Source organism: Rhinatrema bivittatum, chromosome 7, assembly GCF_901001135.1.
Source record: "Rhinatrema bivittatum chromosome 7, aRhiBiv1.1, whole genome shotgun sequence".
Classification (NCBI taxonomy): domain Eukaryota; kingdom Metazoa; phylum Chordata; class Amphibia; order Gymnophiona; family Rhinatrematidae; genus Rhinatrema; species Rhinatrema bivittatum.
This window is the reverse complement of record NC_042621.1, coordinates 100,472,569-100,497,950: the sequence shown is the minus strand read 5'-3', so window position 1 is coordinate 100,497,950 and position 25,382 is coordinate 100,472,569. Positions and strand designations below refer to the sequence as shown.

The 25,382-nt window shown below is 43.8% G+C and overlaps 1 protein-coding gene across 3 annotated transcripts in view; it reads left to right on the top strand.

Annotated features, from left to right (window-relative positions):
- Positions 1-25,382, top strand: part of CFDP1 (craniofacial development protein 1) — a 210,633-nt gene that overhangs the window by 71,045 nt on the left and 114,206 nt on the right. The window contains exons 4-5 of one of the 3 annotated variants that reach the window (XR_003857743.1): positions 568-692; positions 1,237-2,213. Coding sequence is in view for 2 of the 3 variants with exons in the window: in XM_029608804.1 (XP_029464664.1) it covers positions 568-692; positions 1,237-1,681 (570 nt within the window). In the remaining variant the exon portion in view is untranslated. Of the gene's footprint in view, positions 1-567; positions 693-1,236; positions 2,418-25,382 lie in introns of those variants that run through there. The other 2 variants (XM_029608804.1, XM_029608805.1) reach the window with 2 other exon arrangements.

The following is a 25,382-nucleotide window of genomic DNA, read 5'->3' as shown; positions in this document are numbered from 1 at the left end:
GTTGCCCCTTGGCTTTTATTTTACTTATGGGGGCAACTTTTCAAATGATTCTTCTTTTGGGCCTGGACATCCACTACTGATTCTGGCACATTCCAGAAATTGTGAAAATTTTAATGAGGGTTTAAAGCTGGACGTAAGCTCCTCTCAACATGATTTTTTACTCTCCTCTGAAGCACAGGAGCCCCTCACTGCCTAGTAATTGCTTTTTTTAAAACCTATGTGAAAGTGGATTATTTTTCTGCAACTCCCCAGCCCCTTCCTTAGAGAATGTATTATATAAAAAAAACCTCAAACATGTTGGTATTCAGATATTTCCAATCTACTGGCATAGACTCCATAAGCCCAATGGGGCAAGGATATGGAGAGTCTATTGACTTTTACTCAGTATTGTGGTGCGCTCCTCTTTTTCTGTTTGGATTGTGCTTGGGAGGTGGCTGCACTGAGACTTCATCAGATTGTGATAAAATGACAATGGTTTTCAGCAAAATATTAATGGCTTTTGAAGCCCGAATCATTTTCAAGGAAGTATTTGTAGCACTATTTTTAATCATTCCTCATGTTTCTCAGCCTGCAGGGAAGTCACAGGAGAGCCATTCCAGGACAGAAGAAGAAACACCGGAAATAGAAGATTCAATAGATGCATCAAAAGTGAAAATCACCAAAGTATTTGATTTTGCAGGCGAAGAAATCAGGTAAGATGAGCCTTGCAAATTCCCTGAGCCAGCTATTCTTAGAGTAAGAGATTCTGCATCCCTGTATCATCCAGTCTAGAAGTGAAAGTCTCTGTATTTCTGTGCCCATTCTCTTAGGCCATCCAGTTCTAGAGGTGGCAAGTTCCTTATCCGAGGGCAAGCAGGATAGCAGCACTCGTGCATGAGTGGCTGCATCTGATGGAGTCTAGCATGGAACTTTGACTTCAAACTTTCAAGAATTTTGACTGCCTCACTGAGCATGACCATGCATGCTGTCATTTCACATAGGGACCTCTTCAGTCTGTCTCTTTCTGTGGAGCCTCCGGTCACTATTTTTGCCTCAATCCCCTGCTTTAGGCCTTTGCAACAATTTTTGAAGCAGGATTGCTCATCATATGGCCTTGTAATTTTCCCTAGTCAGGGTTTTGTGCATTTTTCTAAATTTTTGTTCTTGTTTTGGTGCTGGATCAGCACCTAATTTGGTGCTCAGTGGGCATCAGTTTCCAGTGCCATCAAGTCTAACTTTGCTTCCTTTATTTTTCAGTCAAACATGTTTACTGGCTTCCAGCGATGTCCCCAGTAAGCTAGGGTTATGTGTATCATGGATCCTCATGCGAGATGTGTCCTGCAGCTATGAGCCCAAAAGGACACCGGTCCAATTGGAATTCATGGAGAAGCACTTTGGGCACCAGAATTCGGTTCCACTGGCATCTGCATCGACATCATGGGACGTCCGAGCTGCACTGATGGAGGAACTATTATCGGTATCAGGAATGCTGTCGTTCCCTTGGTGCCAAGGGCCAATTGGGAAGATTAGACAATGCTTCCCTATCAAAGAAGGCAAGGGTTCTGCCTATTTGACACTGGCATCATGGAGTTCTGATGATGGGCATCTGAGGAAGCTGAAGAAGTATCTGCATCAATCTGCATTGATGTGCGATGCCAGGAGTGGGGATGGTCTGGCAGCTGCTGAGAACACTCCAAGGTGACTGTGTGGCGAGGAGAACTCACCCTCAAACATCCCGGGACTTGTCACAGCCTCCACAGGTCCTGGTGTCAGCCACCAATGCACCTCTTGGTGCCAAGGAGGACATGGCCACCCCTCCTACCTCTCAGTTAGTGTTGGCATCAGCAGTTTTCAAGTAGTAATTGGACAAGAAGAAACAGTAGGCCTTTGAGAATGTGCTGCAGCGCCTTGATACCTGAGCATTGAGGGCGCTGGGGCTGGCACCGACCATCCTCTAGCTGCTGCTGAAGTCCTTTTGACTGCTTGGTGGCCAGGCACTGATGCCAGTAGCAATGCCATTTTCCAGAGAGTGATCAGGTTCGATGCCCACTGCCTTGCTGGTGATCTCCAGCCCATTGGGGGAGGAAATTTTCCCAGAGCATTGGAGTTGAGGCCAAAACAACTAAGTGCCGACCCGACTGTCGAAGACAGTGGTTAAGAGATGAAGAGAATGCTGTAATCAACTCTCCGGCCCCTGGAGCAGACGCTATGCGTTGAAACACTGCCAGTTTCAGGTGGGCATGAGTTTCAACTATAGCCAAGAAGTTTTTGATAAGAACAACAATTTCTCACAGCATTAAACAAGATAAGTTTAATGATTCTCATTGTTTCAAAGAGTCGAGCAAGTTCAAATTGGGGGAGTTGTAGAATTTAAATGATTGGACAACATAAAGTTATGAAGGATTTTATTTGCATAAAAAAATACTAAAAAATATGAAAACATAATAAAAATGAATAGCTGTATATAAAGCAAAAATGGTACTAGGGCACAGTCTGAGTTATAACCTGAAAGGTGGTTTAGTCATAAAAGCAGTACTGGACACCAGAGTTTGGGGATTAGACTCCGATTCCCTGTTTTGTTGTTTGTCGTAGGAGGATTCACAGTAGAGGCTTGAGTTTATTATATAATTGATTTAATCATAGCCTGGAGAACACTTCTAAAGTCAGAGACCTCTAGATAGGGTTTTAGCTACCTTAAAATACGCAGTTTGAAAAAAGATCTTTGTACGACTGACTTGACATGCTTTAAATGTAAGTTCAGCGTCTATGATCCCCAAATATATAATCTCATTTACGATATTACTAGAAAGTCCCTCAAAAGTAATGTTTGAAGGAAAAGGAGAAGTTAGATGTCTGTTCAACCTAATGATTTCTGTCTTTGCCAGATTGAATGGTAATTTATTATGGGATAACCAACTCTTCACCTCACTTTAGGAGATGGAAATAAGAGCCGTTGTAGTTTGATGTTGGAGGTGATTGGGAAAAAGAATTGTATGTCATTTACATATATATGATAATGAAGGTCAAAATCTGATAGTTTACAAATTGGTCTTAAGTATTTATTAAATAATGTGACAGATAAAGAGGATTCTTGAGGAACCCCAATTGTTTGTGAATACCAGGACCAAGATGCTGGGCATCCTCGAGTTCGTGGACCTGTTTAGGGAAGTTGTGAGAGTCCCAGTCCACAAAATCTTTCAGGACATACAGATGGGGATGTGGGAGAATCCCAACTCTATGGCTTCTATTAACAAGAACGCTTCTGAAATTTGTCAGACATCTACCATATCAATCTGAGGTGGTCAAATCCGTTCTTGAGAGCCAGGGAAGGAATCTTGAACCCTGGACATTCTTGGGTTCCAGGAAGCTATGTTGAACACCCACATAGCCTCTTACCAGCTCCTCATGGGACAGTATATGTAGGACTTGTTGAAGCAGATGCAGGGGGTTGCCAAGCTGCTTCCTCAGAAGCAGCAATATATCATCCAGTCACTGGTGGACAAGGGAATGGGAGTGTGGAAAAAACATGGTCTGACTGACCTTTGATGTTTGAGAGGGCATCGAGAGTGTCTGCTATGGGGATTGGCACCCACAGATTCACTTGGCTGTGGGCCTCATATCTTCAGCTGAAAGACGTGCCTTGTATTGGAGAGAATCTCTTTGGAGATGGGGTAAAAGCTGCAGTGGCGCAGATCCGTAAATACTGCGCAATACTGCAGCAACTCTCCACTACTGCTCCAGACCCGCCCTCTTCCAGATAGTACCCGAGGCCAGGTCAGAGGAAGCACATTTTTCACCTGAGGAAGTACTGACCTTCATCCCCTTGGTTCTGAGCATAACAGGCACCATGAACCCATCTGAGGCAGCAGTGGGCCTCTAAAATACAGCCAAATCCCCAGTCAATTCCTGGGTTGAGGTTTTGACTGGATTGTGGAAAGAATAGCTTGCATCCCAGTACCCATGCCAGAGGATCTTTCGGTTGGAAGCAGACTGAGGTTTTATGTAAACCATTGGCCTAGTGTAACTTCAGACCAGTGGGTCCTCAACATTGTATGAAGAGGGTACAAATTAAAACTATTAGTACCCCACCAGATCACCCTCTGGACTCAAGATGGGATCACTCATCTTATCAGAACTGCTTCAACAGGTGCTCTCCTCCCACTCAAGAGACTAGAATGATCGAATATGTTCCACTAAGGGAAAGAAAATGGGGATTATATTCCAAGTATTTTCTAATTCCAAAGAAAATTCCATCTTATCGTAGACCTAAGATCCTTGAACAAATTAAGAAAAGTTTAAGACACTTTCCCTACATTCCTTAATTCCCATTCTACAAAATGGGAACTGGTTATGCTCTTGATTCAAGGATACGTACATCCATATAGAGAGATTCCCCCATCACAGGAAATATTTTAGATTCATGGTGGAGAACCTTCACCTCCAGTCATGTGCTACTCTTTGGTTTATTTATTTATTTATTTTATTTAAAATTTTTATATACCGACATTCATCCAGGATATCATATCGGTTCACATTGTAACGCAAAAACAAACGCACGGCATGGCGCTTTACATTGAACAGTAAAAAACATGATAACAAGGCATTAACGAGAGGGGGGAACAATAATATAGGAAGTTTTGCAATAAAATTATATACAAGAATTGCAATTATATACATATGTACAAAAGAAAGAAAACTATGAGGTTAATTTTAATCAGGCTAGGAGATAAGATGGGGAAGAGAAGGGAGGAGAGCAAGGAAAGAGGGGGGCAGAGAGAAAGAAAAGAAGGTGGCGGAGAAAAGGGAGGGGAGAGTGGGGCGGTAGAATGGGAAACAGGGGAGGAGTGTGGAGAGTGGGAACAGTGGTGAGGTATAGTGAAAAATTAAGTGTATGCTTTTGCAAAGAGCCAGGTCTTGAGCTTCCGCTTGAAAGATTTGAGGCATTCTTCTTGCCGTAGTTCAACAGGCATTTTGTTCCAGAGGGTCGGCCCGGCTATCGATAGTGCACGGGCTCTTGTGGAAGTGAGTTTATAGAGTTTAGGAGAGGGGATAGGCATGGTTGCTAGATGTGCTAGTCTGGTGGGCTTATTAGACTGGTGTAAACGGAAGGATTCATTGAACCAGTTCATTTCGGGATTGTATAGGGCTTTGTGGATGAGAGAGAGAGCCTTATATTGTATGCGGGAGGCTATTGGAAGCCAATGTAGGTCTTTTAGAACAGGTGTAATATGGTCATGTCTACGTAAATTGGTCAAGATCTGGGCTGTGGTGTTTTGTAAGATTTGAATGGGATGGATGGCATTATTAGGTAGGCCGAGGAGTAGGGAATTGCAGTAGTCGGTTTTGGCGAAGATTGTGGTTTGGAGAACTGTACGGAAATCGGGGGGATGTAATAAGGGTTTAGCATCATTCATGTGTTTCTTCCTCAAATGCCTCGTCATGGTGGCAGCTTACCTATGCAACCTGGAGATGCATATGTTCCCCTATCTGGACGATTGGCTGGTTAAGAACACATCACAAGGGGTGTTACAGAATTGATGCACAAGCCCATCTGGATGTTGGAGTTGCTAGGGTCCCCTGCTTGAGCCTATCACCTCAACTGAAGTTTATTGGAGCTTTGTTCAATACGAATCAGTCAAAATCCTTCTTCCACAACAAAGGGCTATTAATTTGATATCCACTATGGAAAGAATTCAAATGAGTCAGCATCGGACATTTTGAGCGTGTTGGGCCTTAGTCCACCGTACATGTCACTCCCTTGGCATGTCTTCACATGAGGAGATCCCAGCGGACTCTCAGATCTCAGTGGCTACAGGGTATTCAGGATCTGCGAGACAGCATCCATGTTACGCAACCACTCAGAGACTCCCTGTCCTGGTGGTGGGACAATACCATTCTGACCATCCTTTCAGATGTCTCTGGTCCAAATTGTCCTTACCACAGATGTCTCCAGTCTAGGATGGGGAGCTCATATAAAGGGGCTCTACACCCAGGATCTTTTATCTGCTCAGGAAAGGTGTCGTCAGATAAACTTCTTGGAGCTCTGGGCGATTTGGTATGCTCTAAAAGTTTTTAAAGATCAGTTAGCCAACAAAGTCATCCTCGTCCAAATAGGCTTTCAGTTTGTGATATATTACATCAACAAGCAGGGAGACTCAGGATTGTACTTTGTCAGACTGTCCAGCTGTGGAGCTGAGCCATTTCTCAGGAGATGGTTCTCAGAGCCACATACCTGGCAGGCATGAAGAATGTCCTGGCAGACAGCTGAATCCTGGACCAACACGTGTGGTCGCTGGCCCAGTGGGGGAACCCAATGGTGGATCTACTTGTACCTTTTCTGAACAGAAAGGCTCAGCTCTTCTATTCCATAAAAAAGGCTAGGGCAAACTAGCCTCGGACGCCTTCAGCCAAATTGGTGCAGAAGGTTTCTGTCTGAATATGGTATCAAAACTAGCTCATTAAGGGTTCATCTTTGTGCAACTGGCACTTATTATCAGCATGTAGTAGGAAAACCTTTTTCTCTACAGCATTTAGTTGTCCGATTTTATATCGGATCTACTTCATTTCAAGTCTCCTATTAGGCATCATGCTGTATATTGGGTTTTCCAATATGGTACTGGCCCAACTGATGAAAGCTCTCTTTGAGCCGCTGCATGCCTAAGACCTGAAGTAATTGACCTGGAAGGTCGTATTTTTGACAGCGGTCCCTTCAGTGGACAAGTTAGTGAGCCTCAGGCTCTAGTAACTTATCCACTTTATATCAGATTTTATCATGCTAAGGGTGGTTGTGTGCACCCTTCCTAAGTTTTTGCTTAAGGTGGTATCGAAATTCCATCCTAACAAGTCAATTGTCCTTCCAAAACTCTTTCCCATGGCACATGTCCAAGGTGAATAAGTACTGTATAGTTTGTATTGCACGAGAGACTTGGCCTTCTGTCTAGAATGGACTGAAGCTCATAGAAAGCCCACCTAGCTTTTTATTTCTTTTGATACCAACAAACAGGGAATACCTTTTGCCAAACAGATTTTATCTATTTGGCTAGAAGATTGCAGCTCTTTCTATTATGCCCAGGCAGGCTTGAATCTACTGGGCCATGTCAAGGCTGATTCTGTCCAAGCTATGGCAGCGTCAGTAGCTCACCTGCAAGAAGAAGATCTGCAAGGCTGCAATGTGGCATTCTCTCAACACATTCACATCTCACTGCTGTTTGGAAAGGAATGGCTGACATGACAGGTTTGGCCAGTCTGTCCTGTGGAATTTGTTTGAGGTGTAGAACCCAACTCCAGTCGCTCCTAGGGCCTGTTGTTTTTGTTCCAGGTTGCCCTTCATAGGATAATTATAAATGAAAATATTGTTTCCATTGGCACTTGTTCTTATTTGTTCCTTTTATTGTTCCTCTTTCATTCGGGACAATTGTAGGAATCTCTAGCTAAGTGTGAGGACTGCCTTCCTGCTTGTCCTCGGAGAAAGCAGAATTGCTTATCTGTAACGGATGTTCTCCGAGGACAGGAGGATGTCAGTCCTCACAAAATGCGCTGGCCTCCCCTTGGGGTTGGCTTCATTTTTAATTGCTAAGGTACAAGACTGATGGGACTACTGTATGAATGTGTGGCACAGTCAAAATTCTAGAAATTATGAAGTCAAATTTCCATGCTGGGTCCCATCGATTGATGTCACCCATGTGTGAGGACTGACAGCCTGTTGTCCTCAGAGCACACCTGTTATAGGTAAGCAACTCTGCTGTATCCTTGAATCAATCACAAATCCCTGCTTCTGATATTGCATAGACTAAGACATTTAGACTGCGTTGTGTGGTGTTGCTGGCCATTTATAATAAGAGCCGAAGGCTCTTATTATCATAGTATTCTCAGAGTTAGTATAAGGAACTTGTTGCCATAGGCAGCTTCAAAACCTGAACTTGAGTATTAGAATTCATTCTGGTTTTCACACTGGCCCCCTCCTTCTAATGCCTTTAAGGACCCTTCTTTACCTCTTGGGCAATTTTTAAATTTTACATAGAAGGTAATTTTATAACAGCCCTTGTGTCCATGCAGATGTTGGCCTGAATTTTCCAAGTGAACTTAACACGCAGAAGTCCGCTTTGAAAATTAGAGAGCGTATGCGAAGCTCTAGTACATGTGCACACATGCCTGCTTGGGAACAGGTATAAATGTATTAGCTTACATTAATGCATATACTTTCACAAATCAAACATGTTCGTGAAAATGATTTCACTGCTTCCTGGCAATGCCTTATTCTGGTAAGGTTGAAGTCACTTCTGGGTGTACTTCTATGTGTACAGTCCCCTGGACAATTTTATGCTACGTGCATAAAACTGGGTTTTATGTGAGTGAATCCATTGCAAAATTCAGCCCATAATTTGAAAGTATGTGGGTACTTTTACCACATGTAAAATTTGGAAAAGAAATTCTCTTTGAAATTTTATTTACTATAAAGTTTGCATGCTAAAAGCGCCTGTGTAAGTTGCAGCTGCTATTCTAGTGGGTGGCTGAGCAGGTTGTAAAATGGCATGCGAACTTCTGAAAAAAAATCTCAGGTTCATGTACTGTTTTACTCCCCGGGAACACCTCTTTTTAACATGGCTAAAAGCATGCACTGGGGAAACCTGCTCATGCTTTCAGCTGGACTGGCTGGTTTTCCTGGGAAGGGACTTTGAAAATTGCCCTTGACATTGACAGAAAGAGATCCCAGAAAATATTTTATGCTTTTCTTAAAAAGAAATGATTAAACTAAAATCCTTGCCTCAGATTACTTCTAGCGGATTATTTCTCAATTTGCCTTCAGGTGAGCTGTATGCATGATAGAACTAAACTAGAGCGCTGCAGGGCACATTTTGGCAGAAGCGCAATTTAGTTCTGGAACTAAAAATCATCATTTTTCCAAAAGAAGGCCTTATAGTGCTAATTGGAGCCTCTTTGTTGCCATCTTATGGACCAAAGGGTCTCTTTCTGGGAAAAGATGTGATAAAGCTAGACCTCGTGTTTTTCCTTAGAACTAAATGAAAAGGCCCAGGAGAAGAGAAGCACAAAAAGATATCAATGGAGTCCAAATTCAAAGCATGATAAACGCTGGCACAGCTTTTCATGGAAAGATTCTGTAGTAGATCTAGAAATCCATAAAATATTATAATCTGATCATTGTATATTCACATTTAAGTTAGACTGAGCCCAGCAGTTCTGGATCCTGTCAGTGGATTAAGATATTTATCTGTGGGTCAAACAAGCTGAGTTATTCTTAAACTATTGGAAAGAAAAATTAGCGGAGGGTGAAAATCATGATTTATCTGTAACTGGTGTAGTAGAAAACTGGAGTTTGAGTCTTGGGAGGGCATTTGATCAGGTGGCTCCTGTTAGAGAGGTTTTCATGCGTGCGGCTAATAAAAGGGCTCCTTAGTTTACAAGAGTCTTATTATTAGAGCGGCAGAAGTTACGAACATCTGAAAGAAAATGGTGTAAATATCCAAATGATGAAACTCAGCAGATCTATAGAAAAAAATCTGTATACTCTGTGTAAGAAAGTCCGAGAGGAATATTATGGCAAAATGATTGAGAAGGCGGTGAGCCGCCCTATGATTTTGTTTGCTACTGTTCAGAGGTTAACCTTTGGTCAAACTATGGATATAAGGGATTACCCTTCCCATGAAGAGTTAGCTGACTTTGGTGGACAAGGGTACCAAATTTTGAGCTAATGTCCGAGAAGGGTATACAAGTAGTGAAGTTGTACTTATAGGGTTGATTGTTGAAGAGAAATAGTCTGACTTTAGAACAGTTTATTGAGGGAAATGATTACTATAATTGATCATCTAAAAACAGCTTAATTTTGTCTAGATTCTTGTCCTTTTTATTTAATTAGAAATTTAAGGCAGGATTAATTTAAGGCATGAATTAATTAGCATGTTAGATAATGTGTCACTAATAGAGGTAACTTTACCGTCTCAATTAAAAGCAGCTACTATTAGACAGATTCAAAAAGATATTACGTTGTCCTCCAAAGATTTGTCTAACTTTAGACCGGCTTCTAATCTTCCCACATTGACAAAAATCTTTGAAAAATTGTGTTTTGGTTCAGTTGGAGGATTTTTCGGAGGAGGCCTCATTGTAGAATGAAGGCCAATTTGGATTTCAAAAAAATAATAGATCAGAATTGTACTGAGGTTTTGTTGCACCAGGACATTGCTTCGACATTTGATACTATCTCACATCAAATGCTTCCAATACAATGGAGGTCTCAATTTAGAATATTAGTAGAATTCCATAAATTGCTATATTCAAATAATCATTGTGTGGTGGCTAATACTTTTGTTTGGTATACTCCATTGCATATGTTGCAATCTTCAGGAGCAAATTTGTTGGCTTTACCTTCCTTGGGAAATTTTAGGTTGCAGAAGACACAGGAGAGGTTGTTGTCTTATGTAGGGCCTAAACTATGGAATGTACTTCCACTGAGGCTTAGAGAAGAGAAAGATATTAAACTTTTAGAAAAGGAAAGCATATCCGTGATTTTAAAATGTTGATGGTTTTATGTTTTTGTATGATGTATTTTACGATTTATGAATGTTTGCTTTTTGTGATCTGCGCTGAACTCTTGTTGTGAAAGTAGCAGAATACAAGTTTATGTAAATAAAATAAATATAAAGCAACACATGAGGATGAACTTTAATACGGGATTCTCATACAGATTTAAGACATCCTCATCTCCCTGAAGTGTCTGCACCATGACATTGTGGAATAAATTTTGCCCTTATAGAACTTCTGATAGAAAATCTTCCCATGAAGCTGAGTGTATTCAGCCTGAAATGCCTGCCATTGGAAGATGCAAGTAGACAGACTGGTCAGGAGGCACACACTTGTGGCTAACTGGGAAACATTTTTAAAAACAGGGGTGGGGCACATGAAAGCATTTTTGGTCTCCTCTCATCCTTCTAAGGATAAAGAGAGACCCACTCTCCAATCCCTGAAATGTCGGACATTTTAGTCATACTTTAGCCACGCGTTATCCATGTTGGCCGAAGGGAAGTTACACCAGATTTAAACATGTAAATGTACATGTCTTAGGTTAGTTTTATCTAAAGTCTGTGATCACTGACAAAAGTGCCTAGTGAAATATTCTTATCTCTTGTCATGTTTTAAACAGCGGTATAACCAGTTTAAAGAAAGGGAATAAATGGGCCTTTCAGTACTTCAGTTGTAGTACTTGTTTGGTCAGAAGGCACATTAGAGAGGATGGGCCTGGACTCCATATTCTATGGTACATTTGAACTTTACGTAGACAAGATAGCTTGCTTTCTGTGCTGTCTGATATTGTTAGACATCGCCATGGAAGCATCTCCTCCCAGTTCACTGCTATTCCCTATGCTATGTTTGTAATAAAGGCAAGTGTTTTTTGTTCTCCCCTTTGGAATGATTTCTTATCTACATTAAACACTGGGCATTATTCATGTGTATTATTCTGGAGAAAAACTGTTAACAGATCAGATTCCGTTGTTTTAAGTCTTTGCTTGGTGATAACATGTTACTTCTTCTAGAGGTGCTCTTATTTTGTTTAAAAAAAACCCAAAACACCATAAGAACTCATAGTTGTGGTTTTGGACTGTAGCATTATCAAATACATTTTAAAAAAAAAATCTCTTTTTTTGTTTTAGTTCCTCTGTCTCTGCTGGTTTTCTAATTTTCGTATAGTTACTATTAAAGTGCACATATACAGTTAATTGGAAGCATGTCTCCCGAGGTCATGCTGTACAAAATTTGGCCAAATTACAACAAGACAGATTTTTTTTCGTCAGCAATGTGTCTGCCAGCACTGCTAAAAATACTTAATAGTCAGAACTTTTGGGTTTTGCAATATTGAGGTCTCCACTAGGGGGTGGTCAAACACCAGGAACACACCATGTTTCCCATTCAGAGAGATGCGTTTTAGACTTTATAGAAGTGAAAACCAAGATGAATTTTAATTGCACACAACTGGTGCTTTATGTATTTTATATATTTTCTTATGCTTTCCATATTTCTAATATGCACAAAATAACAAACAAATATAAGGTGACACCTTTTAATTGGAACAAACCTAAAATAGGTTCTGATGAAAATACCCCAAAATTTGCAAATATTTTTCTATTTATCACGTTTCAAAAAAAACAAACCCAAATCAAAAGCCCCAGTCCTTGGATACCTCAGGGCCTGCCTGGAGCAAGCAGGCCGGGTCATTCTGAAGGACTGGGGCTAGGGTGCTCTCACCCTGGTCCCCGCTTACCCATTTCATGGATCCAGTGATGAAACGGGCAGGAGTGATGCCCAGTCGCTCCCGTCAATGGCATTGTCTGCCTGGGGATGATGCAAATGTGACACCACTTCGGCTCCTTCCACCATTGCAGCTGGAGCCACTTTGATGTACTTCAGTATATTTCTATGGCCGTACACCAAAATAGTGCTGGTTGCACCGGAGGAAGGTGCTGAAGTGATGTCACTTTGGCGCTGTCCTTAGGTGGATGGCGCTATTTTTAAAGTAAAACAAATCTCACTTGACTTTATATAAAGATGTGTGAGAAAAATAGCTTCTAAATAAAGAGAGTGACCATCAGATAGCACAGTGAAAGACACTTCATATAGGACTCAAAAAGCTGCCCATTTAAGTGCGCTGAGGTAGATCTTTAAAAAGTATATGCGCACGTACTTTTGTTCGTGCAACCGGCGCAAACAAAAGTACGCCGGATTTTATAAGATACGCACGTAGCCACGCATATCTTATAAAATCCGGGGTCAGCGCGCGCAAGGCTGCGCAAAATCGGCAGCCTGCATGCGCTGAGCCGCGCAGCCTGCCTCCGTTCCCTCCGAGGCCGCTCCGAAATCGGAGCGGCCTCGGAGGGAACTTTCCTTCCACGTCCCCTCACCTTCCCCTATCTAACCCCCCCCACCTTTGCTGTACAAGTTATGCCTACTTGAGGCAGGCGTAACTTGTGCGCGCCGCGTCGGCATCCCCCGGCACAGGCCGCAGTGCCGGGGGACTCGGGACCGCCCTACTGGCCCACCCCTGGACCCGCCTTGGCCCGCCCCTGATCCCGGACACACCCTCGGCCGGCCGACACGCCCCCGGACACGCCCCTCCCGCCCCTTTTACAAAGCCCCGGGACTTGCGCTCGTCCCGAGGCTTTGCACGCGCTGGCAGCCTATGCAAAATAGGCGTGCGGGTGCCCTGCGCGCATAAATCCTGGAGAATTTACGCGCGCAGAGCTTTTAAGATCTACCCCACAGATTTTAATCATCAGTCATTCTGGAAATTGAGTGAACAAATTAAGATCCATCCAGTGCATGGTGCAATATTCCCCTCTTTTTTTTTTTTTTTTTTTTTTTTTAATAAAAACAAAACCAAAAAAAATTCTTATTTGCAGTGTATAATCAGTCAAAAGACACTTATCTGTAGAATCATTATTGCAGAGACAGAGGAATGCTGTGTATTGTCAGTTCCACAATATTGTAGTTAAAATGCCTGACATTGTAATGTTTCGGAACATAATCAAAATTGAAGTCAGCAGAGCCCCCTAGAATTCACTGACATAAGAGGAAAATGCAAAGCTCAGTGAAGACACTGCTTAAGATGTTAAGGGAGGAGAGCTCCCATGCGATAGAAATGCTCGTTCTGTATCTCCCAGCATACCTAAAGATCCACTGTTTTTGTCAGAAACCCTGCTTGTACTGTTTTCTGTGATGCGCTGTTGCTTCTGCTTGCACTCGCATCACTCCCCTGCTTCAGGCATCCCTGCTACGTATGAGGGTTTGTGTCTGTCTTTTTCTTGGCTTTCTTTGTAGTACCCAACTCTTCTCCTGCGTGCACCCCTGGTGAGTTGGCTGCCTCTCGGGCAAAGGAGGGAGTAGTGCTTCGGCACTATGCGGATTACCACTTTGTCCTGCTCGGACAGCCTGTAGCTTGGTATTCACCCATAAGTGAGGAGTACCAACCTTCTTGTCCTAGAAGAAAGCAGAGTTGCTTACCTGTAACAGGTGTTCTCCTAGGACAGCAGAATGTTAGTCCTCCTAAAACCCTCCTACCTCCCCTGGGAGTTGGTTTCTGCATGTATTAATTGTGTCATGGACTGAGGGGCTCTGCCTAGAGGGCAGGGTGATGACTACAGCTGCACATGATCAGTGGTGCTTGCTGAAAGCTCTAGAATCTTTGAGATCAAAGTTCCGTGCCGGGCTTCATCCGAAGATGTCACCCACATGTGAGGACAGACATCCTGCTGTCCTAGGAGAATACCTGTTACAGGTAGGAAACTCTGCTTTATGAGGAATCTCAAATTCTTCCTGTTTGTCATGAAGAAGTGCCTACTCTTCATTCTATGATGAAAATGCCCCACCATTTTCCTGCACCTCTCTATCAGGTCCTTAAGGTCTGGAATCCTGTATTCCTTGGGACCCAGCCTCACTGCCAGGTGCAGCAGATGTGCAAAGAAACAGATCCCCTGATAGACCCCATCTTCCACTGCCCTTATTCTATTTGCACTACTATCTGTCAAAAGAAAATCTGTATAAACACTCCCTACCTCTCTGGACTAGCTGCCAGCCCTGCAGCTTCTTTCTTAGGATATTACACAAGGTATGGGTGATGTCATCACCCATGTGTGCAGAACAGCCAACCTGCATTCTGATGCTTGGTCACTGCTAAACTGTTGCCTGTCCCTACCTCAGCCAGCTCCAACCAGTGTGCTATCAGGGAGAGGTAGGTATGCAAGTGTTCTGACTGGTTCAGATGTTGCTGGTGAAATGCATGCTACTCCCTCTGCCTTGGCCAGTACGCCTGCATATGATTGTGATACTGATTGTACAGGATGGGGGGACAACTTGCCTACAGAATGTAGTCCTGGAGGTGACTTGTAATTGTGGGTTAAGAGGTACAGTAGACACTTAAAGTCCATGTTCTCCACTATCTGCAGGGGCTGGTCGTCCAGGGCCATCATTTTCCCAATGCACCGCATCACTAGTTTGGATACTGTCTACCTTTTGCCCCAAGACAGTGATATAGAACTCTACTCCATTTTCTTTGTGGTGATTTGCCAGTGCAGAGGCATGGCAGGGGCTGCTTGCAATTTCACCTGACTGGTGGAAGGGGCCATAGGGCCAGCTTCGGAAAAGGTCTTTCCCTTTTCAACCTTTGTGCTACTGCTTTGAGTGGTAGAGGAGGTCCTTAGGCTAGTACTGCCACCAATGCTAACAGGTGGTGTTTCTGTAGGTGATGCTGCTCATACCAGCATTTGTCAGACCTGCTCATACCAGCATGTGCCTTCCCACAACTGATGGCCTTACTACTGTGAATTCACTGAGCAAAATTTGGGTCTCTCTCACTTTAAAGTGACTCCACACTACTACTGTCATTTATGATCTCTCTGAATCCTCAGATTCTACTGCTGGCACTGGAGCTGAGGTTAAGGATGGTCTAAGGGTAAAAGGCCAGGAGCATCGCTTACACTCTAACTGTACTGTCTGGTCTTCCTGGGGGCTGCTCTCAAAACTCAGTATCCTCTATCTCTCTCATCTCACTGGAGGCTAAGATGTTACTGACTCAAACTCAAATTTTCTTTAGCTACTAACTTTGATATATTTGATCAGGGAATCAAAGATATGATTCTTCCTTAGAATCAGTCTTTGAAAATACTGCCTCCATTCCCTCAGAAGCAGTAATCATGCAGAAGCATGCTGCTGGTTTTGGGGGTTGCACGTCTGCTGTCCCAGTCATGCTAATGCCAGCTCCTAATGGCTCCTCTGCCTGTTGCCCCTGCTTTAGACAAGAGGGAAAGGAACAGGTGATTGTGGCACATACTGTCCCAATTTTAATTTCTTATGGCTTAAGTTGGCTTCCACTCCTGCTTTCTGCAGCTAAAAAAAGTTTCTTAAGTGTAGGGTAGGATTCCCATTTTTCTCACTGCTACTATTACTGCTTGTACTTTAGAGGCTGGGCTTGCTCTGCAGCAACACTCAGTCCTCTGCCATTGACATTCCCTTTTCTACCTTTTCCTCACAGTGGCATGGTGGATTTGGAAAAGGCTACTGGGGGGTTTGATGTCACAATATACCTTATTGATATTGTAACTTTCACCTATACCACTCTCTAATACCGACTGAGTATGTTTCACATACAAGTTGACAGCACTGCCAACTTGCCAAGTAAGCAGCTTGCTAGTGGCATATACTCAGTCTCTGTCTTTCTAGGGCTATTCTTCCCAGAGTGTGCAAAAAACCTGTGACATATACACTGTGTGTGTGTGTTTGTGTGTATATGTGCAGACTGACTCCTTTTGCGCACAGAAAAACTGTCCGAGAATAAACTGAGGAGGCTGGCAAGGCTGCACTTGTCTTCAATGCAGTATGCCTGCAGATAACCAGCGCAGTGCACTATGTAAAGTTGGACGACAAAATCAGTGTTCACTGCTTCTCTGTTTCCAGTCCACTATCCAGCCCTAGTGAACAGACAGAAAACAGTGTTTCTGACTCTGTCACTGTGAGAGTACTGTGACTGCACCAATGTAGATTAGAAAGAAACCTTTTGCAAATGCAAAAAAAAATTTTTTTTTTGTTTTTCTTTTTCTTTGACTAAGAGAGCTTCTGAAAAGACAAGCTTTCTCTGCAAAATCCAACAGAGGAAATGGAGTTTCTTTGCACATACTCAGGCTTTTTAATGGGAGGATGTCAACGTCACTTGATCCAACTGCCAGCTATAGGCTAGTTTAAAAACAAAATGCTTCATTTGGATTGGTCCTTCATCCTGTCTACTTGCCTAGCTCTTCCACTTTGGCTCCAACCTGGCTGCTACCTTGTACAGGCAATGGTTGGTTGCTATAGTCTGTCTCATTGCAGTACTTTTCAATGTGCCATAGATTTGAATTGGAAACATAATTGAATGAAACAATTTTTTTTAATTCATAGGCAACATCCATTCGTTTCAGGCATCCATAAATTAAATTAAAATAGTGATATTCATTCATTTTAAATGTTCCTTTCAAACAAATGCACATCCCTATTGTCTATCATCTGGAATGAGTCTTAATGCTTTATTAATATTTCTCAGAAATCAGAGCTGGAATCCTAGCATTCAAAAGGTCATCTAATCCAAGGGTTCTTGCAACAGAATTTTTTGTGACCTCCATCAACTCTTGCTGGTGATTGCATCATTCACAACTTTTCCTAACCTACTTTTTCCCCCTCACTCCCCCGCCCCTTCTTTTTCATTTTCCCTTTGCTTCCTTTCCCCCTTGTTCCCCAATCTCTTCTTTCTTACCCTCCCCTCACTTCCTTTCTCTGTGGCTTGCTTGCCTTGAGATGGGATCCTCTGTCATCCGACTAATCTAAATTGAGCCTCTTTTCCTTTGGTGTCCTTAAGAATGAAGTTGGGGATTATTTTGGATTCTCCGACCACTAGTCTCTTCTATGTGCATTATTTCCTTTGTTGGTACTAAGAACACTCGGGCCGATTCAGGAAAATGCGCGGGAGAGCCGCCGCTCCGAGGCGAGCGCCCGCTCTCCCAACGTGCGCCCAGGCCACTCCCCTGGGCACGAGATTCAATATGCAAATGAGGGCCCGCGCTAATAAGGAGGCGCTAGGGGCACTAGCGCGTTCCTAGCACCTCCTTATTGGCAGAAGCGGCGGCTGTCAGCGGGTTTGACAGCCGATGCTCAATTTTGCTGGCGTCTGTTGTCGAACCCGCTGACAGCCACGGGTTCGGAAAACGGATGCCGGCAAAATTGAGTGTCTGTTTTCCAACCCGTGGGCCACAGGCAGATTTTTTTATTTTTTTTTATTTTTGGTTCCTCTGATTTAATATCGCTATGATATTAAGTCGGAGGGTATACAGAAAAGCAGTTTTTTCTGCTTTTCTGTGCACTTTCCCAGTGCTGGCTGAAATTAATGCCAGCCTTTGGGCTAACGGTGCGCTCGGCCTGAGCGCACCATACTGAATCGGCCTGACTGACAGTGAAACCAATGTATGGAAGACTGGCTGGAAATGATTATATTTGTAATCAAAAAGAAGAGGGTGGAGATGGCATCACTAAACTAGTAGTTGAGTAAGTGTGAAAAAGCATGGATGGATAGATAATAGTGATAAAGACCTGGGGTTATTGGAAAGCTAGGACAAACTAGCATATGATATAACGCTGCCTAATCAAATTACTTAACTCAGTACTATATGGTTTTTTTAAACATGAAACTTCCCTAAAGAATCAATAAGGCCATATATGCTGATGCACAGTTCAGTCCCAGAACAAAATATAGTAAAACAGTAAATGACGGTGGAAAAAGACCCAAGTGGTTCATTCAGTCTGCCCAGCAAGTTGTTTAGAGGCATACAGCATACATTTGTGCTGTGGAATATGTGTTTCAGCTGCCAGTACTTCTTATTCCAGGACGTGCATATTTGTTTACTATGGTAGAGACTCTGCAGTCATGTGGTATACGTTTCTTGAGTGCTTGTAACTGCTGCGATGTGTAGATTACCTCCATGCTTTCTGTTAAAGGTAATAACAGTTGCTCCATGCCGATTACTCTAGCTAACACAGGTTACCCATTTCCATTCTTCAGCCATTAGGGATCCTCTGTATTTAGCCCACAACTTTTTGAATTCCATTACTGTTCTTGTCTTCACTACCTCTTCTGGGAGGGCAATCCAATCATCCACTACAGTTTCTGTTAAGAAATATTTCTTGACTTGTTCTTATTTACCCCCTTGGAGCTTCATATTAAGTCCCCTAATTCTAGAGGTTTCTTTCCATTAGAAAAAGTTTGGTTTTTGTGCATCATCAATATCCTTCAGGTATTAAATGCAAACACTGACCCCGACTCTGGCCATTGTTTCGGAATGACATGCTTCAGGGGAAAAATACTTAAAGGTCACTTAGATTAATATTGTGCTTAACTCAGGTCAGGACAGATCACAGAGCAGCCAATGTTCACAAATGTTAGCATGATGAGTCCAAATTTTGTCTAACAAATCTGTAACTTAAAGCAAATGGACAACTGATGTAACCAAAACCTAATGTGCTGGAAGACAGCTTAGTAATGCACACTGGCTGATAACAGATGATATATCCCAGACATAGGATGCTGTCAAATCATAAGTGGACATGCATCACTGCTCCAGCTGTAACAGTCTCTTAGAGAGGTCACAATCATGCCAATGGGGGATAACCTGATCAATAATGCAAAAACATTGATCACAGGGAGGATAACTTTCAAACCTATTTGAGTTACTGGATTTGTGCATGTAAGTGGATGTGCAGAGATTTATCCTAGCATTTTATAAATTGTGCAGCGGGCTGCTGCTTTGATTTTTATATTATTTTAAAAGATGTTATCCACTCATATCCGTGGTTCAAGGAGGGGATACAGATTAAAACATACAGTTCATAAAACCTAATATAGAACATAAAATTGCAAACAAGACAGCATGGAAAAAATAATCTCTCAAAGAATTGATGAAGATATAAAGAAAAGCCTGCTTATGTTATGATTCCTACTCGCAGTGCCTATCCCACGAGCAGGCCTCTCCACCTACTTTTCTTCTGCCACGCCGCCGACTTCTCTTCTGTTCTGCAGCAGGGAGCCGCTAAGACTGCCGCCCCTCTGCAGTCCAAATTACTGCGCTGCCGACCACCCAAGCGGCCAGGAGGCTGCCGCTGCTGCCTCGCTGTTGTGGCTCAGACCGCCGCACCCAGGACCATCTCTCGTGGCAGGAAGCCGCAAGCCAGTCTACCTTCCTGGCAGAGAGCCGCTGCAGCCTGCCTAGTGGCCTGGAGCCGCCCTTGAGCTGTCCCTCGTGGCAGGGAGACGCGAATCAGCCTGCCTTCAGCGGCAGGGAGCCGCCAACACCTATTTCGACCCTGCTCTGCGGCCTAGTGCCGCCCCTGGGTTTTCCCTTGCGGCATGGACGCCGCCATCGGGCTCTCCCTGCTTCTGCTTGCCTCTCTAGGCACGTGGCCGCGCCTCCTTACAATATTTAAAGGGCCCGCGGCCAGATATGCCCCAGGCCTCACCTGATGACATCATCCTGGGTGTCTTCTGGCTAGCCCTACAAAAGGGCTTCACCTTCAGTCTTGCTTTCCTTTGCATCGGAGTTCCATGTCCCTGGAAGTCTCGTCTTCCAGCGCTCCGTCAGGTCTTCGTTTCTTCATTGGAGCTCCATGTCCTGTTTAGATTCCTGAGTCTTCGTTGCTTGTCCTGATGTTCCGTGATCCAGTCTTCATGTTCCTGCTCTTCCGTGATCCAGTCTTGATGTTCCGTGATGATACAAAAGGATTAAAAAAGGATTGGATAAGTTCTTGGAGGAGAAGTCCATTACCTGCTATTAAGTTCACTTAGAGAATAGCCACTGCCATTAGCAATGGTTACATGGAATAGACTTAGTTTTTGGGTACTTGCCAGGTTCTTATGGCCTGGATTGGCCACTGTTGGAAACAGGATGCTGGGCTTGATGGACCCTTGGTCTGACCCAGTATGGCATTTTCTTATGTTCTTATGTTCTTATACTGTCTTGATGTCCTGAGCCCTTGGTTCCTCGTCACCATCTTTCCTGGCGTGCCATGTCATGGCACAGGCCTGCCTTCTTGTCCACAGCACAAGTCTCTGGAGGGTCATCCTGCCCGAAACCAAGTCTCGTCTTGGTCCTGTTTCTTGAATCTTCTTGTTTGAAGCCAAGTCTCGTCTTGGTCCTCTCTCCTGAATCTCGTTCCAGCCCTCAGATTACCTTGTGGCTGCTCCGTCCATGCCTAAGACTCTGTTTGAACCTGCTCCATTCCAGCGTGGTCTGTGACCAGCCATGGGAAGCTGTATAGGGCGCGTCTCGGTGCAGGCTTCTTCTGAATTTTCGCCTTGTTCCAGCTTCAACTTCATGTATCCGACTGGAGTCTCCCTCGCATCAAGCATGCTCCGCGATCAGCCCCTTGGGTCCGCCCTGTGGTGGGCTGTGTAGGGCGCGCTGCGTCATAGCCTCAACCTATGACGCAGTTGATCCTGAACTTCCTCATTCCAAGTTCCTCGTCTGAGTCTCCCAAGTTCTTCGTCTGAGCCTTCCATGTTTCAAGGCCTTCTACTGCCCATGTCCTCCATCTGGCCTGCCGCTTATTGCCATTACCCAGCAGCAGGTCCGAAAGGGCTTGCAATGGTTGGAGGACCATTCAAAGACCACCATTGCGTTGTTGGTCTTCCTGAAGCGTGCAGGTCCGGTGGAGAGTTCGAACCTTCAGTTTCCACCCATGCTTGGACATGTCTCGCCTGCCTCGGTACCGCCTTGGAACCCTCTGGGGTTGTGCCGTGGCCCAAGGACACACATTTCCCTCAAATGGGACCATCGTCCTAGCACTCCCTAACAGCTTAATTACAATATTTGAATGAAAACTCCTGCCAAATAATTGTTTAACTGCAGCCATCCAAGAGAGCCTTAAGATATCCTATAGACTAATTACCAATTTCCCATGCTTGTTGAAATAAATGTTTTCACCTGTTTTTTCAATGTTCTCACCCTAGCTTGATGGACTTTATAACAGGGTACCATCAAGCTAGAGTGAGATAACATAGTACAAGATTTCTTCTTTGTGAGACTTTTCTCACTCCAAATGATGTCAAATCTTCCCCAAGGTGTACTGTGCTGTACGTACATCTCACTCTACATGCAAAACTAGCCCCTAAACCACCACCAACACCTCACCTCGACCTATTAGATGGCCCTCCTATAGAGAGATAAATAGGTGCACACAGTGAGGCCGTCCCCAGAGGCTCGCTCTCCCCAAGCCCAGAAATGGCCAAAATGCAATTCCAAAAATGTATCACAAATTGCGTTATGGCCATTTTGGGCATATTGCACAGCCTAACTCCAGGAAAAAAGGTGTAGTTATTTCCGGCATTAAAACTGTGCGATAGCATGCATTATGCTACCACATGATGCAATATTGCCCCTCATTTAACTAAATCCCACCCAAACTCCTCCCTGATCCTGCCCCTCTCCAAAATTTGCATTCACACCGTGCATTACAATTAACGCATTTTGATGAATGATCCGGAGAGTGTGATGTGCAGATCTAACTATGCGAGATGGATTATAAATGTGCAACATAGCACAGATTCAGGGAGAAGAGGAACTATTTAGTAGTTTGTCCACCAGTAATGCTGTATTAGTCTTCATACACCACTGTATAAGTAGTCAGTGCAAAGAAATGAGAATGAGTGATGTGTGTTCACATCATTTGGTACTGGACAAGATGTAGCACAGAACTTTGAATGAGCTGAAGTGCTCTTAATATGTTTTCTGGTAAGCTGGTCGAGCTAAGATTAGAACCGAATATTAAGATCTTTAAAAGGGCACTGAAAACATGGCTATTTAAAATCGCCTTTCCGAAAAAGGATAGTGACCGAATACTGTAAGAATGAATGTAATTTTAATTTTATATGTTAAGCATTATTTTATTGTAATTTAGTCTATGTATCCTGTTATTTTATGTCATTTGACCCTCTGTGAACCGCCAAGATTGTTTTACCAGATTGACGATATACAAATAAATAAGTAATAATATTAAAAAGGATAGAAGCATTCCAGAGAAGGGCTACCAACATGGTGTGGAGTCTGTATTGGAAGACTTATAAGGAGAAGCTGAAGGATCTAAGTATGTATACCCTGGAAGAGAAGAGGTGCAGGGACGATATGATACAGTCCTTTTGATACCTAAAAGGTTTTAATGATGCACGAACTTTGAACCTTTTCTGTTGGAATGAAAACAATAGAACTAGGGGATGACTCGGGGGGAATGACTCAGAGCCAATATCAGGAAATATTTCTTCACAGAGGGGCCGATGCAATACAGTGCGCTCAATCAAGCGCACTGTATAACCCGCAGTCGGATGCGGGATAAATAGGTGCTAATCCACCCCCTAATGCAATAGGGGGATTAGTGCCTATTTAACGCGCATCCCACGCGGACTGAATGAGATAGCACTCGTCACATGTGAATGAGCCTATTACTCATTCACTCCCCATGCAAAAAGATAAATGTGCGTCTCAGACGCACATTTATCGCTCAGATATATTAACGCTTGTCTGGAGCAGGCGTTAATAGCTGAGCCCATTGAAAAGAATTACAGAAAAGCAGAAAAAACTGCTTTTCTGTACTTCTTTTTTTAAAGTAAAAAACATAAAATAACTTGGCAGACCGCAGAGTTATGAAGACCGACACCGATAAACTCTGCCTCTGTTTTCATAACTGGCCGTCTGCCAGTAATGAAAATGGCCACTGATAAACTTGGCGGTCATTTTTATTACTGGCAGACAGGCAGGTTATTGTTATTATTTGTGATAATTGTGGGTGGATCCTTGGGCCGGTGGCAGATGACCACGCCCACGGGGGAAGATCCCAAGAGGGGACCACTGGTCAGGTTCAGAGTTGGGAGACAGACACACACTAGTTCTTTTATTAAACTGTTTTAGAGAACCACCAGAGGTGGCAGTAGTGAGCTGGAAGAGCCCGGCTGGGCTCTAGTCCCTCAGGCACTGGAACAGCGATCCCAGGAAGGCTGAGCTGTAGTGAAACTGAGATAGTGAATAGGCAGAGTATGCAGAGTTCAGGAACAGAACCTTGATGGTAACACTCACACAATAGTCTCTTGGAACAGCCCAGGAGCTGGAATGAAGTAGGCCCTCGAGGAGCGATTTCCTGGTTCCAGGGAAAGCTTTGAGAGAGGTGGTGACTCACTGGTGTTGTAGGCAGCGGTGACTTCCTGGCAGAAGTTATATTCAGTAGCAGGTCCAGGAACGTGGGCCCTCGAGGAGCAAGTACCGGTTCCAGACTGCGACCTGAAAAGCAAGAGAGAGAGTGAGGCCCCTGAGGAGTGGGGTACCCCTGGTAAAGTCCGAGGAGGCAGAGTAGCAAGGTAAGCAGAGAGCGAATCCCATCTGCAGCGATACCTGGAGGCAGCTAGGTAGGAAACCCTTTGCTAACTCGATTAGTTTGCAAAACAAGAGACCTTAAATATCTGGCGATGATGACGTCATCTCAGGGGGACGCCCCTGAGGTTCGCGCCACAGCTGGTACTTGAGTCAGGGCCGTGCGCGCGCCCTTAGGCCTCAGGAGAACATGGCGGAAGGCAGCGTCTAGCCGGTCCGGGGACGCCAGAGGAGGTCGGCAAAATGACGCTACGGCAGCCAAACATCCATCAACCAAAGATGGAGTCGCCAAAGAGGTAAGGAGGGCGGAGTGGAGACGTCGGGCAGCGACGGTCGCAACAGTTATGAAAACCAAGGCCAAGTTTAGAGGCGTTGGTCTTCATAACCGGCAGCTGTGGCGGGTTGCGTTAGTAAGGAGGCACTGTCACGCAAGCAACCCTAGCGCCTCCTTTCTAGCGTGACCCCCTAATTTACATATTGTATGGCGCCCCCCTTGCGGGCGCCATGCATGCAGTAAGAAAGCGGGTGCTGAAAAGTCAGCACCCGATTTCCGCAAAAATTATTGCATCGGCCCCAGAGAGAGTGGTGGATGCCTGGAATGCTCTTCCAGAGGAAGTAGTGAAGCCGAAAACAGTCAAAGAATTCAAAGGGGCGTGGGATAAACACCTTAGCTCTCTAAAGGCTAGAGGACGGAAATGAAGAAAAGCATGCAGGGGGTAACTTGCTGGTGCAGCAGTTACTGCCTTTAGCAGAAGGCATGGAGAGTACTACCCTTAACCGATGAGCTTTGATGCTTTTAATGCTCCTCGCGGCAGGGAGGGGAATGGGAATTTGGATTCAAACAATCAAGAGCGCTTCGACTTCGGTGGTCTGAGGTGTGATATGTAGACAGGAGAAAAAGCACAGGACTGCTTCTACAGCCAAGTTAATAAGCAAAGCATGTCAAGCAGCCCTGTCTGAATTTTCAAGAAAGTTCATCATCTAGAAAAATGTTGCTAGCAGACAGTTTTATGGGTTAGCATAAGGCTTTGGGATAACTGTATGGAGCGGCAGTTAACTGCCCTTAAGAGAAACAGGGGAGTGGCCTGCGCAGCGTAGCAGTTACTACTTTAAGAAGCTTGCAGAAACGCGTGGAAGAAAGCAGAGGCCCTGGTAATAAATTCTCAGTTTAGTAAACTGTTGGAAATGATAATTATGGAAAAATAACTCATGAGCTTAAGTTACCACCAAGTAAATACTCTGAAGTTTGTGTTCTATTTATAGCGTGTTTAGAAGAGAAAAATGCTTTAACAAAACCACCTTCCTTGAGACTTTTCTTATGTTACTTATTTAGTGTATGAAATGCAGTCTGACCCAGTGCATCCAGGTTTAAAAAATAATTGAACCCATCAACCATACAAGCCATTTTAGATTTTTAGTAAAACATATTAAATATACTTTGCATTATTTATAAGAATTGCAATTGAAACT